At 36.3% G+C, this 19,086-nt stretch overlaps 1 protein-coding gene across 10 annotated transcripts in view; it reads right to left on the reverse strand.

The window, feature by feature from the left end:
• The window catches only part of FRYL (FRY like transcription coactivator), a 244,013-nt gene that overhangs the window by 71,816 nt on the left and 153,111 nt on the right, over positions 1-19,086 (reverse strand). For 9 of the 10 annotated variants that reach the window (XR_014326144.1, XM_082837769.1, XM_082837765.1 and 6 more), the window contains 9 exons: positions 17,203-17,310; positions 12,832-13,069; positions 11,213-11,398; positions 10,864-10,950; positions 9,112-9,380; positions 6,074-6,269; positions 5,282-5,406; positions 3,589-3,646; positions 1,172-1,263 (listed from right to left, as the gene is read on the reverse strand). Coding sequence is in view for 9 of the 10 variants with exons in the window: in XM_082837769.1 (XP_082693895.1) it covers positions 1,172-1,263; positions 3,589-3,646; positions 5,282-5,406; positions 6,074-6,269; positions 9,112-9,380; positions 10,864-10,950; positions 11,213-11,398; positions 12,832-13,069; positions 17,203-17,310 (1,359 nt within the window). In the remaining variant the exon portion in view is untranslated. The remainder of the gene's footprint in view (positions 1-1,171; positions 1,264-3,588; positions 3,647-5,281; positions 5,407-6,073; positions 6,270-9,111; positions 9,381-10,863; positions 10,951-11,212; positions 11,399-12,831; positions 13,070-17,202; positions 17,311-19,086) is intronic. The other variant, XM_082837763.1, reaches the window with a different exon arrangement.

The raw sequence follows: 19,086 nt of genomic DNA on the forward strand, positions 1-19,086 counted from the left end.
TCCCTGCTGTCTTGCCATTCAAAATTCATCTTTTCTTCCTTAAGCAAGAATATAAAAAGTCCATAATGGTCCATAATGGATAACTTTATACTGACTTCTCTTGGGGGGGCGGGAAAAAAGACAAATCCAAAAACAAAACATGCAACTGTGTTACTAACATTACATTAAAAGCAATCAAGGAAAAAAGGATTCAGATGTGTATTAGGTTAATTTTTTGCATCAAGTTCAGTGTCAAATTCACTTTGGCTAACTTCCACTGTTTTATTTTTGTGGAGAACAAAAAAAAACAGTGATGTTTCTCTTTTCTTATTTTCATTTGTTTTTCATTTACTATCATAGTAAATCAACGGTTTAAATTCTCTTTGATTAAAGCTATATTTTGAAAGCACTTGTCAAAAGCGTTCAATGCTAAATATGAAAGGTGTTAGGCACACTGAGAAAAAATGATCAGGACAAATGGTAAAGTAACAATAAATACAACACTTGTTTGATTATTACTACTTTTTTCTTCAGGATCTTTTTTCAGTTATCCTTTTTGGAAATGGTCAGATTCCTTTTTTTTCCCTCCTTCAATGGTCAGGCAACACCATTACCTTCCTAAGAAAATAGTTATTTCTCAACATAAAGCTGATGGAATTTTCCTCGAGGGGATGGTCTTAGTGTCAACAATAAGCTCAGGTTTTATGTTTTTTATTTGTAAAGGGTGGAAACAATAATTATGGTTTTGGATTTCATAATTTTTCTCAGCACAATAGATTAATAGTTGATTGAAATAAATTTGCAAACCTTAAAATGTTTAGCCTTTAAATATATGATTTTTACAACTCCAGAAGAAATAGATCTTAAGAACAAGGTAAGACATAGTTAGATCGGACACCAAAAGAAAAAAAAAAGGCTACTGTCCACTTGCCTAGATTACTAGATCCTCCAAAATATTAAAATCATAAGAACATTACACCCAATTTTTGCCTGAAGCAGTATGTACCAGTGGTAGAACTTCAATACATTTTTTAGCCATGGGTTAATGTACCAGATGCATCTTTGGTAAATAATGCTTACAGTGGTACAGATTTTTTGTTGTTGCAAAGGTGCTTTTCTGTATTTCCTCAGAGAAAAAATATTACGGTCCCTAGTTTTAAAAAAGTTTTAAAAATCAAAATCCAATACTAACCTGTGACTAATGACACCGGCATCTGCCAGCAGTTCAAATATTCGTACCAGTTGTACTCGTAAAATATCTCGACGCCTGCGTCGTTTCATGTTCTATTCCAAAGATAACAAAGATGTTAATTAAAAATCCTTCAAGGAAGTTGACAGAAAAGTTGCTGGTGTAACTTGGAAAGAATAATGTGAATGTCTTAGAGCTTGGGGGCTCATTATTATGCTTGTGCAAGGTAGATTTTGGGCACTCTGGTGGCGATTGCATCAAAAAGGTATGTGTGGATAGTTTGAAATTAACGAGCCAAATAAAATCAAATGACATTTTACACAGTAGTAACACTTATGAGGGGAGAAAATAAAATTCTACACTTTACAGTTACTTTTAGGTCAGATTTGCTAATCTGACAACTTTAGAGGAACTGAAACAGTTAGTAAACTGTTCCCTTTGGATGGTAAAGAATCCCTAAGACACTCCCAAATAATATGACAGAAGGGCAGGGAAAATATCACACAGGGGACTGAGAAACCCCACAGATTTTGCTCATGCCATGGTTTTTCACTTAACAATTAATTCTGACGCACAAAAATACAAACAAAAACAAATTTCTTTGATCATCATGGCACGGATTAATATGTTTGTCTTAGTAGGGCCAAAGTACTAACGCCTAGGGTAATAGCTGTAACATCTTAACTTGATTCTGCTTCTAACAGAAACTCATATAATGGTAAGATATAATTCATCTCCTATAGCACTTTCTTCTATAGCTCATTATGTCATTTATGATATAATTTTCATAATACAGAGCAATTAAAAATTAGTCATTCACTTTCATGTCCACAATCCAGTTTTCTACCTTCCAAAAGCAGGCCAATTTGTGGATAACCAATTCATTAAATTTACTGTTTCTTTTAGCTCTTATGAAGTTTGCTGCAATTCATATTGAATGAAATGGTGTTTTAACCATCTTTGAGGAGTTTTGCAAAGTTTTAGTCGACCTGTTTTCACTTTGTGTCCATTGAAAGATTGTGAATCTAATGCTCTCAAAATATATCACACATTCAAGGCACATCACTGAGCACATCTATTCACCTGCTAAGATGACTTTTTGCCCTGAAATTTGTAAGTACAAATATTGCTACTTAATTTTATTTCCAATTCCACTTCGCTCTAATAAATCATTTTGCACTGTAACCAACACGATCAATCTGAAACAAAAATTAATCAATTACAAAATGGAGATACTATCACTACTCCACAGGGCTGAATTACAATCGAGGAGTAAAGAATTACAGATGCTGTTTTAAGGTCCCTATAAAAAGTAGCTATTGTCACCATCTCCCTCTCCTGCTAAAATTCCTCAGAGGATCTCCAACATTAATAGCAGTGACTCTCATTCAATGTTCTACATCAGACTCATATAAGGTGCCTTAAAAAATAGATTTCTGAGTTCTGTTCCAGGGATTCTCATTGAATAGGCCCAGGAATCTATAATTTTTAGCAAGCTCTCCCAGCGAATTCTCAGATTCCACTGCCATATGGGGCACTGCCACTGGTCTACTGGATAAAGCTGAAACCAAGAGCCTTTCATAAGATAGTTCCTTTTTTGCTTTCCAGCCTAACATTCAGTCACTTTCCCCATGACATAATTACAAAGAAAAATCTGCAGTGTCCAAAATTTTTAAATAAAGTTTGCAAATGCCGTTCCTCTACCTAGAATGTCTTTCCCTTGCTTGTCCACTGGGGACTATGCTTCAAAAATTCACCTCACAGGTCATGCTTCACCTATAAAGCATTCTCTTACACCACAGGCAGAATCAGAGGCTTTCTTCTCTGTAGCTCATGTAACCCTTTATCTATGACTTTATTTGAGTGCAGAATAATTGTTATAATTATGGATTACATATCATCTGTCCCAAAAGACACGTGGCTTCTGAAAGTTGCTCTGAACCTGATGTGTAGATTTGGGGATCTAGACCTGGGCTTGGCAAAACACAGCCCTCAGGCCAGATCTGACCCACTGCTGCCAGTAACTATAAACAGAGTTTTATTGGACTACAGAGCAACACCCACTTGTTTAGTTGTCTAGGCAGCAAAACTGAGTAGCTGCAACAGAGACAGGATGGCCTGCAAAGATGGAAATACTATCTGGTCGTTTACAGAGAAGGTTAGCGGCTCCAATCCAGACTCTGACCATCCTAACTTCAGGTAGAGCAATTATATATCTGTATTACAGAATGGGTTTCTGAGTAGGACCTCCTGTGTGTGTGTGGGGGTAGTTCTACACATTTTTAAAATGTTGAAAACTGCACTAGACTTATTTACTTCTGAACTTCTAACTTTTGTTATATTGTATAGGATAGAGAAGCCAATTTTAAGCGTTTGCCAAATAAATATTTAATGCTAGAAAACTACACAGCTTTACTTACCTCTGGCCTTCGTTCAAGTGCTTCTTTAATTATGGGATGTAATTCCTCTATTAGTTCCCTAGAAGAAAAATGATATACATTCATCTAATTAATAGTTAAATATATAATCTGACATGTAGAAATATGTAAATATTAATATAATGATGTAAACTAACAAGTGTTAACCCTAATCCTACTGTTTTAAACACAATTTTTATTGTATTTTTGTTTGTTTGTTTTGGTTTGGTTTTGGCCACACCGCGCAACTTGTGGGATCTTAGCTCCCCGATCCGGGATCAAACCCAGGCCCTAAGCAGTGAAAGCGTGGAGTCCTAACCACTGGACCCCCAGGGAATTCCCTGTTTTGTTTTGTTTTGATTGTGAAATAACATGCACTCTGTAGAACATTTGGAAAACAGAAAAAATGGTATAGGCCACCTATTCTAATTTGTACAGATAAATACAATCTGTTCAATCATTTTCAACCTACATACATTTTACATAGTTGAAACTCCAACATATATAAAATAGTATCCCTTTTTCTTTAATTAACACTAGCAATAACCACTTTCACATGCCATTAATTAATTCATAATGCTCTAGTACTGATAGTTTTCCTAACCATTTTCAGTTATTACTGTTTCATTAAATTTTATCTAACTTTTTAAATAAATACTGTCCAGTGAACATCTTTGTACATTAATCTTTGATTTCATTTCTGATTATCTCCGTAGGATTAATCCTTACAAAGGAGATTAATGGGTCAAAGGGTATGAACTTCATGAAAATAATCTTTTTGTTGTTTTGCTTATATTCTGATTTTAAATTGCAAATGTACTCGTTGTAGAAAATTGGGAAAATACAAAAAAATAAGAAGAAAATAAAATCCATCCACGATTTCATCATCTATAGAAACTGCTGCAGACATTTAAAGTATCTGCCTCAGAATTGTTTCTATTTATGGGGATTTGCTTTTTAAGAAATTGAGATCATTTTTGTATCTCACTTTTTCTATCAGCACGATCGTGTGTTTACTTGTCATAAAATTATCTTCCAACACTTCATTTATAATGAATGCTATCCCCACACCTACAGACATATTACAATTTATTAACCTATTCTCTGTTGTACATGTTATCTTGGAGACAAAACATCAAACATCACCCCATATCAATGGAGGACAACTCAAAAGAATAAAGTCAGGGTCCATCAGGCAATAACAAGACAGAAACTCAGGCAAAAATGAAGAATTTGCTTTATGACTATCAAAAACACCAAGAATAATATAAAATATGTACATAAATACTTCTTTTAAGAATAGTCATTCTTTTGAACAAGAAGGGGAAAAAAACTACAGTTTTAGGCAACAGATCAAGATTACAAACTAACAGAATCACTGTGTGAATAAATCAGGTAGGAAAATATTACAACTTTACACGGCATTTTATAATTTCTAGAACGTATTTATGTATAATATATATTTGATTTCCATAACCATTCTTTGAAGAAAATATGGTGTTATTTACTCAATCAAAATGAGGAAATAAAGGCTCAGATAAAGTAAATAACCTGTTAAATGTTAAATGGCTAATTAGCTGGTAAAAGTCAGGACTGATATGCAGCTATCCTGATAATAAGTACTCTACCTCACTTTCTCTCCAAGGAGCCACATTTGCTATTTTAGGGCGTAGAGAAAACATGCAAAGATAATTACCTAAAAGCTCCTGGGTTGGTCCTGCCAAGACCTAGAACAAGGGATTCTGTGATTTCCATGCTCTCAGAGCGCATCATTGGAACTATGTGCTTAAACAAAGATGAAGGGGATGGGATGCCAATAATCTGGAAAAAAAATATTATATTTATCGCAGCCACTAATGATAGTACATCCAACTAAATAATGTGACATTTCAACAGTATTTGGTCAAGGACAATGGATAGGTGACATTTTAGAATGAAGGTCGTTTCAAAATTCACTTGTGGTGTACATAATCTGAAAAAGTTAAATGATTTATCCAATGGCTCGCTACAAGTTCGTTAATGGAAGTGGGGTTTGCAGGTCTCTTAATTCCTTACAGACACTCATCATCATATAATAGGCTGTTTATCCATCAGCCTATTTCTCTCGATCTGTAAAAATGAGTAAAAAAATTACTTCTAAAAGAGTCATCAGTGTTAAAGTTAGACACCCAGGTGTTAAGTTTTGTCAATTTCCTCCAACTACCTGATAATATTTTGTGTCATATCATGAAGACTATGTCACTATTCTTATCAAGTTATTTGTACCCCTACATAATCCAGGGAAATTCTAAAAGAAAAACTTTATGCGTTATTGATTCCAACCAAGAACCCATAAAAATAGTAATAGGATTTCTTGAACTATTTTCAGTATTAGTCCAAGTAACTAATGCACTTTTCAACCAAGTTATTTTATTGTCCTGAAAAAGAAATTTTAAAACATTATTTTTATGCTTCCATTTGGATTCAGTGGCAGGTGCAGAAAACTTACTTTCGAATCAATGCTGTAGCCACTATCAGGGGTGGACGCCAGCGTCTCAGGAGGAGAGCACCTCACGGAACCCGCAGATGTTGAAGATGCCGTGGAAGTCGCCGCACTGCAGCAAAGAAGCAGGTAGTTTCTCCACAGGCCCATGTATGAGTCACTGCTCGTGGTAGTATTTACTTTCTTAGCATTGATGGGGCTACTGAAAAAAAGAAGAAGAAAAACAGGAAGACATAAATAATACATGTTTTGAAAAGTTTTTTTTTTAAACTAAAGCTAAATTTCTATCAATTTAGGGGAGATGGTTAGCATACAGTTTTTATTACTACCACTGAATCTTGGTGGAATAAGATATAATGAATAAAATATTAGATTGAAAAACAAAACACATTATAGGATCATGTTAACCTAATCTATTATTTCTGTGAGTACAGTTAATATTTTATCAGCTCACATTTTATAACTTGTTATACATGCTCCACGTAGGGAAAAAAAGTGAAAACAAAATGAAAATCACCTTTAATCCTACGCCAAAATAAGCACCGTAAGTCTTCTACATATCTTCAACTCATATACATTAAAATAAAGGCGTAAATACATCTTTCGTTTAATAAAAATTGAATATTGTTTCATTTGTTTTGTACATGCTTTTTTATACTTAACATATATATTTAAACATCTTCTATGTAAATTAATATACTTCCATGACATCATTTTTGATGACCATATATCATAGAGATTATCATGATTGATACAGCCACACTTTCACTGTCAGATATTTTAGCTAATAGTAATTTTTCCCTATTATACACAACACTATACATTTGGATATATGCTTAATTATAATAAATGTTTTATTATTTTCTTGAGTAAATTCCTGAAAATGGAATTGCAGAGTCAAAAAATATCTACATTTTTTTAAACATCTTTATTGGAGTATAACTGCTTTACAATGGTATGTTAGTTTCTGCTTAATAACAAAGTGAATCAGTTATACATATACTTATATCCCCATATCTCTTCCCTCTTGCATCTCCCTCCCTCCCACCCTCCTTATCCCACCCCTCCAGGTGGTCACAAAGCACCGAGCTGATCTCTCTGTGCTATGCAGCTGCTTCCCACGAGCTATCGGTTTTACATTTGTTAGTGTATATATGTCCATGCCACTCTCTCACTTTGTCCCAGCTTACCCTTCCCCCTCCCCTAGAATATCTACATTTTTAAGGCTTCTATCAAATTTCTGTTTTGAGAGATTAGACCAATAAGATATTCTGGAACAATTCCATAAATCTTTCCAAATACCAAAAATTCTGTTGGGATTAAGGACTGAGAGCAAAACAAAGACAGGGAAAATACTAAGTTTTATTCCTCACCTTCAATAGATTTATAATCTATTGATAAATAATACGTATCGTTTCACTGATTCGTCGTTTCTCAGTATTTTAAAAACGTTCAGAGCACTGTGACAGCAGTAAAAAAAACAAAAACAGAAACCTGCTAAAAAAAATGAAAATCACTGCCATCATGTGTGCTAGGGGAGATAATATAATAGAGAAATAAAACAATGTCAGATGGCACTAAGTTTGATGAAGAAAAATAGAGCAGAAAGGGGATATAGGGAATGGTGGTAGGAGAGGCGCTTATAATTTAAAATATGGTAATTAAAGGAGACTAAATAAGTTCATAAATGTTACACAAGGTGGCATGTGTCAATCTTCTTTAAAAAACCAGCATCCAATACACAATACCTGAGAATCTACATAGATATATAATTAACATGTATGTGTATATATATATATATAAACAGTAAAAACAAAAACAAAAAATATATGTGTATGTATATATATATATGTATATATAGATACACACAAATGCAAAAGAAGAAATAATTACTCTAGGTTGGAGATATAAGAGAAGGCTTTAAAAATAAGGTGGAATTTGCGATGCATCAGATATGGGCAGGGCATAAAGAAAACAAAAGGCATTCTAGGTTCATGTGAACAAAAACTCACGGAATAGACACTGCAGACCACATTCAGTGAACTCTGAGAGGTTTATTTTGGCTCCAACATAAAGTACATGGATAGCACTGATAGAAAGTAAGGGAGAAAGTACAAACTGGAGGAGCCAGGTTTGTGCAGGCTTTTTTTTTTTTTTTTTTTTGCGATACGCGGGCCTCTCACTGCTGTGGCCTCTCCCGTTGCGGAGCACAGGCTCCGGACGCGCAGGCTCAGCTGCCATGACTCACGGGCCCAGCCGCTCCGCGGCATGTGGGATCTTCCCGGACCGGGGCACGAACCCGTGTCCCCTGCATCGGCAGGCGGACTCTCAACCACTGCGCCACCAGGGAAGCCCTGTGCAGGCTTTAATATGAGCTGAAGGTGTTAAGTTTATCCAGGTGTTGGGTTTATATGGTCAAGTTATATGACAGGAGGACTCATGCCATGCAATCTGATCAATGGCATATTGGATAAGGTGAAATCAGGAACCCAAACTCAAATAAATTCTCTTTAAAATTTAAGAGCAAGACTAACCTGCAGTTATAAAGCCTTGGTCAACTCTCCATCACATCACCAGTTACTCCAACTCTTTACCATTATCCTCAGAACTAAAACCAATGTCATTATCACGAATCCCTAACAGTGGACGGCCTTCCTTACAATGTTGTCAGGAAAAGTAAGGTCACTGAACTCGGTTTCCCTTCACTTCTCACCCTTTATCTACAAACTTATCTATACTCGCATCCATATTCATCTTTGGATGATTTCCTCATTAATTCTTTCATTCACTGGACACAAACTACGTACCAAGCAGTGTGTTATTAAGTAAATGAACGATTACAAATTGGTGAGACCAAATTATACGAAAAGAATGAAAGGATAATGAGACTGGATCCTTTACAACTTTCACCTCCCTTCTTCACATACCAGTATGTTATGGCATGTTATTTATGGGATTTCCAATTTGTAGAACTTTTCAAATGCATACCTTATGAAGGCTGACAGTCTATACATTTTAAAACTTGCACTAGAAAAACAACTTACTTTATATCAACTTGTGGGGATAACAACTGAAGTCTTGTGTATGCAAACATCCAAGCATAGCTCACAGCTGTAGGGCAGTGTTTTGGAAGGTTTTCTTGCTTTAAAAAACTGGAGAGACTTATAATCCATGGATCTTGGCCTTGGGTCACATGTGCAAATATCCATATGTGCGATGGACTAATCACATCAAACTGGTGGCTAATAGGAGAAGAGTTCCATTCTGCTAATGTCTGTAAATCTATTGAGCTAGGGCAATACAGCAAAGTAGTCTATGCAGAGAAAAAAAAAAAAAAAACCAATCGATTATTGTATATTTCAACAACTTTCAAAGTTTTGCCATATAAATTGCTTTTAACTATAAGTGGCCTATTGCTAGTTTCTAGAACAGAGGTTCTTAAACAGGGGTAATATAAGCAGAGAATTCCTGAAACTGCATATAAGCTGTTTTGTGCACATGTGTACATGCAATTTTCTGGAGAGAGATTCCATAGTTTGTGTTAGTCTCAAAAAAGATCCATAAACCAAAAAGTTTAAGAACCACTACTTATGTAATTCATGTATGAATATGCAGCTTTCACGGGCATACTGAAGCTGCTAGAGAACTCAAAAATGAACCATGAACTTTCACGCTGATGTGCCCTATATATGCATAAGTGGAACAGACGGGGAAATGGGCTCCTCTCCAGAGGTACATATTCTCAAATATTTGCTCAATAATATTCAAAGCTCTTATACTGAAGAGATAAAGACTTACCTTAAGAGCAAATTACTTGTGATTCAAACAACAACAATGACAACAAAACAACAACAAAAACCGGAGTCTTAAACTGAACAGAGGCCCAATTCACTCGATCATTCAACAGATACTCATAAAGTACCCGCTCTGAGTCAGGCACTGTTTTAGGCACTAGAGACAGCCGTCCATTTCTCAATTCATGGTTAATAATCTAAAACAGAATGCTTTAAATTGCACATATTTATAACCATCTCTTAGGTTTATAAAATTTATTAATATCTCTCTTGGTTACATATAACTCGTGAGGTATGAGAGCCAAGTGTTATGTGGAAAGCACAGAAACCTCTTGTCCAGGTATTCCAAAACGGGAAGAAAATAATTTCAAGTAGTAAAGTGTGATGGTTATTCTTATATCAGTTTTGAAATCTTGATATATGACCTTTTCTTCCCCCAGGCCAAACTAAGAAAGTTGGCATCAGCTTTCTTATGTATGTGTTGACAAAGTGTTTTTCTTCATCTTAATGAGTCAAATTACATATGACTCAGGCATAAAATACTATATATTTACTCTATGCACTTAAACTTACGTGGCAAAGCAAACAAATACAGTTACTGAAGGTGCAGAGCGCAATTTTTTGCTTCGAATTTCAACAAAAATTTTCTCCATAGCCTTTTAACCAGCATATATAGGTCAAGAATATTACATACCGTAATAAATAGCAAACAGTAGTCGACAGCAGCTTCAGATTTAAGAGAAATTTTTTAGATTGGAATGGTTGTAATTTTACAAAGATGAAATATTTTTATTTCTGTGGGAAGAGTACTGACCATAGCATAAACTAGTGCCACTCTGTGTGTGTGTATGCCACTTTTTTAAAAGTATTTTTTATTTTTAAAGCCCTTTACCATTTTCAAAAATACTTTCTAATGCATGACGTTTGTAAAAGAAACTCATGTATGTACGTATGTCTTAAGTTCCAACACACGATTGAATAGCACAAAATCATTAAAGTTACCTGATCGGCCCCAGTGAGATGGATGAAGCTCTCAAGAATGGATGGGCTCAGCCTGTCCATCACATCTATGGCTAATTCATCATCACCCTATAAAAAAGACATCACATGTCTAAAAAAGGTTAGGAATGTTTCAGAAAAGCCGTCAAACCTAGGTAAACATTAAAACTCACTTTAGCCCTATTTGTTACAAATGGAATCGAGGGCAGGTGGGTGAGCTTAGACCTTGTCAAAAAGATCTTGTTATAAAGTAAATTATCCCTGTCGGTAAAAACAGAAATGGAATAAGGATGGACAAAAGGAGTTTTTAAGTACTTTCATTAGGTAGCTGGATGAGATGTCTAAATCTTACCTTAGGTATTTCCAAAAGTGCAAATAAAGCCCGTATTTCTCTAAGGACACTGACAGCTAATCTCCTAGTGGCAGGTCGACTGCTACAGAGAGTGACAAGTGCAAACCCTTCGACCACATGGAATACATTGGAACACGGGCTCCTTTCCAGAGGAGGGGGATGAGAAGCTCCATTAACCATACCATGCTTGAAAAATAAACAGAAGTTAAAAAATATATGTATGTATAGACATTCTAGTAAAACAATTACTAAAGAGTAAAGCAAATCATAAAAATGATGGCTATAGGTCTGTCTCAGCTCAAGAAATTTAAATAACATTTAATTTATAAAAATGTCATAGTCACATAGTGAAAAAAGCATTTAACTGGCAGTCTAAACAGGAATTCTGTACCGAAGTTCTATCACTCTCTGGCTACTTTGTAAATGCCTTAGAGCTGACACTTAAAGTCACTACTGGCCTAACATTTCTATATGGAAAATGAGGGGATTGGATGGTATCCTTTGTACTCAAAGTGTGGACCAGCAACGTGGCATCACCTAGGAGCTCGTTAAAAAGAGAGATTCTCAGGCCCCTGTGATTTGTAGACTCTTTAAAGGTTGAGAAGCTGGTTTGGCTTAGATGATCCAGCTCTAATATTCCAGGATTCTATGACTTAACACATTATCACAAATCAATAATTTGAGCAAATTTTATGGCTAAGAAGCACACATGCTGTAATGTGAAATGGGGACTGGTGCCTTTGATAAAACAATCAAATAACTCAGCTGAAAGGCTACCAAAATTTTTTATTATATCAGCTTTAAATATATTGGAAACAACCTAAATGTGAGCTAGAATTGCCTCTAATTTTTATGTTCATTTAAAAATAATTATTACCGGGACTTCCCTGGTGGCTCAGTGATTAAGAATCCATCTGCCAATGCAGAGGACACGGGTTTGAGCCCTGGTCCAGGAAGATCTCACATGCCACAGAGCAACAAAGCCCATTCGCCACAACTACTGAGCCTGCGCTCTAGAGCCTGCGAGCCACAACTACTGAGCCCACATGCCACAACCACTGAGCCCATGCGCCACAACTACTGAAGCCCATGTGCCCTAGAGCCTGCAAGCCACAACTATTGAGCCCACGTGCCACAACTACTGAAGCCCATGTGCCCTAGAGCCCGTGAGCCATAAGGACTGAGCCTGTGTGCCACAACTACTGAAGCCCACACATCTAGAGCCCGTGCTCCTCAACATGAGAAGCCAGCACAATGAGAAGCCCACGCACCGCAACGAAGAGTAGCCCCCGCTCGCCACAACTAGAGAGAAAAGCCCACGTGCAGCAACGAAGACCCAATGCGGCCAATAAATAAATAAAATTTTAAATAAATAAATAAAAATAAAAACTAAAAATAATTATTACCAAAGAAAGAAAGTTGGAAAGGTTGGACACGCAAATGTTATGTATTTAATATATAAGCTATAGGAAAGTTCTGCTTAAGGGATTACAAACACTTTGAAAGGAAGTAAAACTAATAAAACTTTTAGTTTTTGAGAAGGTCAATATGTTTTAACATCATCATTGGTCATCCACCACTGACCACATACAAAGAGACACTACAAAAGAGTTTGGTACCTGTGAGTCCTGGTTTTTGTTATGCATTTGGGTTGCTTGTTTCCACTGATTTATTAATTGCACCAACATCTTTACGGCATTATCAAGAAGCGTGGGATGGACATCAGTCACTTCACGAACAATAAAATAAACAAATCCTGAAAGAACATCCTCCCGCCAATCTGGAAAATCAAGCATTAGTGCCTGCAGAGTATTGAAAGCCAGAGCACGTAGTTCTTCATCCATATGAACTGTGAGCCTACCAAGAACAAAATTCCATTAGCAAACCTCAAAAACCTTCCAAAGAGTTTTATCATCTAAAATGTAAAACTAAGAATTTAAAAAATATATCCTTTCAATTGGTTCATAAGAAGTAAGAAGATAGGAACCAATGTTCACTTTTTGTGCTATATTCATCCTTATGCTAACCTATATTCATTTATTTAAATTCACATGTCAATCTACTAACATTAGTTGGTACTTGTACTATAATTCAGAATAATAAGTTTGATCATAATTCAAATGCTGTGCTTTAGAAAACACAGATTGACAAATCAGAATTACATAAAAAAATTCTTTAATCCTTAAAATGCCATATGTTACCCTATAATCAATCAAAAATTACATCCAATCATATAATACCTTAGCGCTAGCTCATATTTATTTAGTCCTTTACTGGAAAGGACATGATTTATCTCTATCATTCCTTTCATGCTGCTGAGGTTACAGTTAAACGTAAGATGGCTGATTGTGAAGAAAGAAATACAACAAATCAAGATGGAATCAGTTTAACAGAAATAATTCTTGACAGTGAGAATGAGAATAAATTTAGGAGTAACTTCATAAATGGGGTATGCCTAGAAAGAAAATGAAAAAAAAAAGTGTCAAACGAACCCATAAGGTCTTCAAGAGTTTAAGTCTAACTAAATTATAGGAGAGGCTACATATAATTACCTTTTAAAGACATCAATACAATATGAGGACATGAATTAATATTAGTTAAAGGATTTTAATGGAACTTAAAGAAGAGAATGATAAACAAGAAAATCATAAAACATGGCTGCAGCAGTGAAGCTACCAATATATAATGCTATATGAATATGAGTTTCCTTTTGGGGCTGTAGAGTATTATTTTCAGGATTGACCATCAAGACACATGCATCAGAGTTAGAAACAGCCTGAATGAATAAAGAAAAGCAGGTGTATTAAAAAGTATGCCACAGTTACATGCTTGGGCAGCTGGAAAGATGGAGTTATCCTCCATGACAGAGGTAGAGAGCTGCGTGATTTACGTGAGAGGAGATACCACAGTCTTCACCCTGCTGAGGCTCAGTTCTGGTCTTCACTAAGCCAACATTCAACTGACCATGAGACTGAGGAGAAATGTATTACAGCTACAGAGACCTAGGAGTGAGCCACGAAGCAGCAGCAGTTAGAGCAGCGCACTGGAAGTACCACATGGGGTCAGATCAAGGGTCTCTAGCCCAGTGTTCTGTCTCTGACAGTGGCACCAAAGGCAATACTGTGGGCTAGGGGAGTGACTGACTCTGTGCTGCTGGCTTTAAAGGTCATTTTAACATCCCTTAAATCCACGAGTTTACACCTATCTGTGTGACTCAGGATATAGCCATGAAGAGAATGGTGCCTGAATAATTTAAGGCAGGAGAACAAATTGACCTTCCCTAGAGACAGCAGACAGGTATGCAAATTTACAGTGTATCTTTGCTTTGTTTGTTTGCTTACTTTATTTCTAAGTAAATAAGACTTAGACATCACAATTCCAAATGATAGGAGTTGGGGACAGAGTAAGCAGACCCTAGAATCTTTCTTTCTGCCAAAATAAACTAACTGGTAAGTGAATACCACAGGGGAAAGAAGCAAAGTATTATAAATAGCAAAGCAAACTGTCAATCACTGTCGAGATATTTGCTCCTCTACAAGGCTCCTCTATCCCTGCCCCTTGGAGATGCAATTTCATTTTGGTGGGGGATATGGACTGCCGTCCACAAAGATGTAGGTGAGTTAAACTGAGGCGGGAGGAGTAAGAGTGGACTTGGATGAGAGTTGTTTACTGCTTTCCCAAGGAATAGCATTATAAATAATTAAAACTTATTTTCCCTCCCTAACACTGACAAGAACTTCATAACTCTGCAACCTAATTTACAGCAAGAATTAAGAGACAAGAGTGGGAAGGGATGAATTTATCTCATGGTGCAAAGTTTCAAAGTAACCCCTTTCTGGGCTTCCCTCGTGGCGCAGTGGTTGAGAGTCCGCCTGCCGATGCGGGGGACATGGGTTCGTGCCCTGGTCCGGGAAGATCTGACATGCTGTGGAGCGGCTGGGCCCGTGGGCCATGGTCGCTGGGCCTGTGCGTCCGGAGCCTGTGCTCCGTAACGGGAGAGGCCACAACAGGGAGAGGCCCGCGTACGGCAAAAAAAAAGTAACCCCTTTCTTCTCCTCGTAATCCTAAGAGACCAATACCATTCAAGGCCTGAGTGCAACCCGCAACCGCTGAGGATAGGTAGTGCGCGGGTGTGTGAAAATGCTAGGTGTTTTCAAGGAGATGGACAAGGTTGCTGGAGTGGTCTATTAACTGTTTATTCATTGCGAATTTAACTTAAGACTTAGTGATAAGTGCCCAGCGAGCAGTAAACATCTTTCAATGTGATCAAGTATCACTGCCCTGATAGTCTTTGCACTTGGTTTTCCCTTTAGGCTGGGGCCAGCAAACTATGGCTCAAGGGCCAAATCCAGCCAGGAGCCTTCACAGGTGGCTGCTTCTGCACTACAGTGGCAAGGATGAGCAACTGTGACAGACACCACATGACTTGCAAATCTTAAAACATTTACTGTCTGGTCCTTTAAGAAAACAACTTTGCTGACCCCTTACCTAAAGAGAATCCCTAACTATGTCAACAAAGGGGTTTTTCAAAAGGCCATCACCTCAACTTAGAATTACTTTTGGGAGCTGGTATTTAAGTTTGGATGTCATGTTATTTACTCATTTACAGAGCCTAGTAGAAGAAAGAGATAAAAACTTGAATGCTATGGCCTCTGCAATAAGAGGAAAAAGTGAAAATGAGACCTGGTTATCACCCTAGGTGCTAAAGAAATGACTGTAGGAGTTAACACACTAATTGCCCAGTGGGGCCGTCATGCACTGATAATGCCCGTATGTTAAGAGACAACATGGTATACAAGTCCTAAGGAACAGTACTAGATGGAAAGGCAAGGAATTTAAAAATAGGATTTGTAGAGGAATCCAGAAGAACCTTAACAGTTAAAAAATGAGTGAGGACTGCTGGTGGGAATGTATATTGATACAGCCACTATGGAGAACAGTATGGAGGTTCCTTAAAAAACTAAAAATAGAACTACCATACGACCCAGCAATCCCACTACTGGGCATATACCCAGAGAAAACCGTAATTCAAAAAGACACATGCACCCCAATGTTCATTGCAGCACTATTTCCAATAGCCAGGACATGGAAGCAACCTAAGTGTCCATCAACAGATGAATGGATAAAGAAGATGTGGCACATATATACAATGGAATATTACTCAGCCATAAAAAGAAACGAAATTGAGTTATTTGTAGTGAGGTGGATGGACCTAGAGTCTGTCATACAGAGTGAAGTAAGTCAGAAACAGAAAAATAAATACCGTATGCTAATACATATATATGGAATCTAAAAAAAAAAAAAAGGTTCTGAAGAACCTAGGGGCAGGACAGGAATAAAGACACAGACGTAGAGAATGGACTTGAGAACACAGGGAGGGGGAAGGGTAAGCTGGGACGAAGTGAGAGAGTGGCATGGACATATAGACACTACCAAACGTAAAATAGATAGCTAGTGGGAAGCAGCCGCATAGCACAGGGAGATCAGCTCGGTGCTTTGTGACCACCTAGAGGGGTGGGATAGGGAAGGTGGGAGGGAGACGCAAGAGGGAGGGGATATGGGGATATATGTATACGTATAGCTGATTCACTTTGTTATACAGCAGAAACTAACAAAACATTGTAAAGTAATTATACTCTAATAAAGATGTTTAAAAAAAAAGATACTTTTAGGATTTCACATTTAGGATATCAGGTCATTCGTTGCTCTCATTCCCTGGGGAAAGAAAGGCTTTGACCTCTCTGCCATGAAATTAAAGTCATTAAATACATCTTAAGATTAAATTTCATCAACAACAACAACGAATGAATGAGGAGAAAGTGTTAACAAAACGTAAAAGACAAAATGGGAGTTTAGAAAGTTATCAAATAAAGGATTAAAAATGTCTTTATCACTACTTTTTTAGTGATTATAGTAACAGGGGTGCATTAGAAATTTAAAGAGATTTAAAGAGATAAAAGGTAACCTCACAAACAGTAATTCTCATTTACCTTGCTAACAATTCAATGAGGTCAGTTCTGCTCATACCGTCAGGAATCAACCTTGGAATAGCAGCAATACAAGTTCTAAACAAATCAATTTTGGGTTTTCTTTCCCCCCTGAAAAACAGATCACAAGAGGACTTAATAAGAAGAAACTTACATACACCAGACAATGAAAGCAAACTTGGAAAAATTATTACAGAAAATGAGCCCACCTCCAAAAGTTTAATGTATTTATTATAAAAAGAGCATATACAAATCCAGTAAATAATTATCAGTTTATAAATGCAGAAAAGAATATATGGATAATTCAGGAAAAAAACATAGGTAGCCAGGAAAAAAGGTTTTCAGTAATTAAAAACAAGTATAACAACTATTATGTTTAAATAATAAGTATTATTTAAGTAAATTATTTATAATTGTTTCAAATAGAATTAAATACATAATATTTAACCTTTGATAATATTTAATTATTAAAATAATAAAATTGACATTAAGTAACCAAATATTAGTTATTTGGGGGGGGTCTATGAAATCAACAAAATTTTTTCTTTCTCTTAATATCATATACTAACAAGGGTTTTAGAAAACAGACATTCTCATATACTACTGTTGTTGTTTTTTCTTGTTTTTTTATTTTACTTCAGAACGTACACACACACACACACAAACATATTTAAAATTTTTATGTAATAAAATATGTGAAGTTTTGAAAATCCTGGTTCCTCCAGAGGCTTGATACAATTTAATTCTTCTGTATTTTCCCCTAGTTATTCAATGATTTTATTTATTTTAAATATCTAACCTTTTAGATACTGGTTTTTATTTTGGTCTACATTTCAAGAGGAAGCTGTTAATTTATTTTACCCAAATTATCCTTCAATTGGCCCAATAAAATAATTCTTATATAGACAAGAATTTGGATGTTTTAAGAGTTTTTGGCTCAGTATCCATTATCATGGCAATGGACCTACTACTTACTTTTAGTGATTTTATATACAGTGAGTTTTCTCAGCTTGGTTCCAACACGCATGAATTTCAGTTACCACAATTTAGTTAAATAATACCAGTCTCCAACAATGTGGTTCAATTTTCCGTTACCATCAACTATAAGTAATTGCGTAGCCAAGCTTCCCTGTTAGCTCCTCAGTGCACAAATCAGGACGTAAAAAACAGATGTGATCATAACCAGTGATTTAATCACATTAATTTTTTCAAAGTCTGTCGTGATTGGTCACTGCACATCTGTTATTCGGTTCACACATACATGGCAAATTATGTAGTTGTGTTGATTCCTTGCCTCCAGGGGTAAACTCAGGTGGCATTTGACAACAATGGATAGTCAAAAGAGGAAACTGGCCAACAAAGATTAAAGTACAGCGAAGAAAAGAAAAGTGAATACTGGAAGTGAAATATTGGGTTGGCCAAAAAGCTTGTTTGGGTTTTTCTGTAACATCTTACGGAAAAACCCAAACGAACTTTTTGGTCAACCCAATATCAATCAAACATTAATGGAGTTACAGAAGAACTAGCTGACCGGGGAATGCTGACACTGCTGTCATTGAAGACGCTACATACACAGCCAGAGGAACTCAGTGAGGGCAAATTTACAGGCAGAAATGAGGAAAGTGCGACAAAAAGGATGAAGACTTCCCAGAGAAAGTAATGCAGGAAAAAAAACTTCACATTAGAGAAACTCTCAGAGATATTAACATTTTCTAGTATATAGTAACTATGCATTAATTGAGAGAGCCAATATCCAATTTGGTTATCTAAGATGTACAATGCAGATATTAACACCTTAAAAAAAGTCCACTTACAAAGAATACGTAGATATTTCCTAGCAAGTAAAAGAAGTTATTGCCATAAAATATATCTTCCTGAGGAGGAAGT

The sequence above is a fragment of the Leucopleurus acutus genome (genome assembly GCF_964270905.1).
Source record: "Leucopleurus acutus genome assembly, chromosome: 4".
NCBI classification, from domain to species: domain Eukaryota; kingdom Metazoa; phylum Chordata; class Mammalia; order Artiodactyla; family Delphinidae; genus Leucopleurus; species Leucopleurus acutus.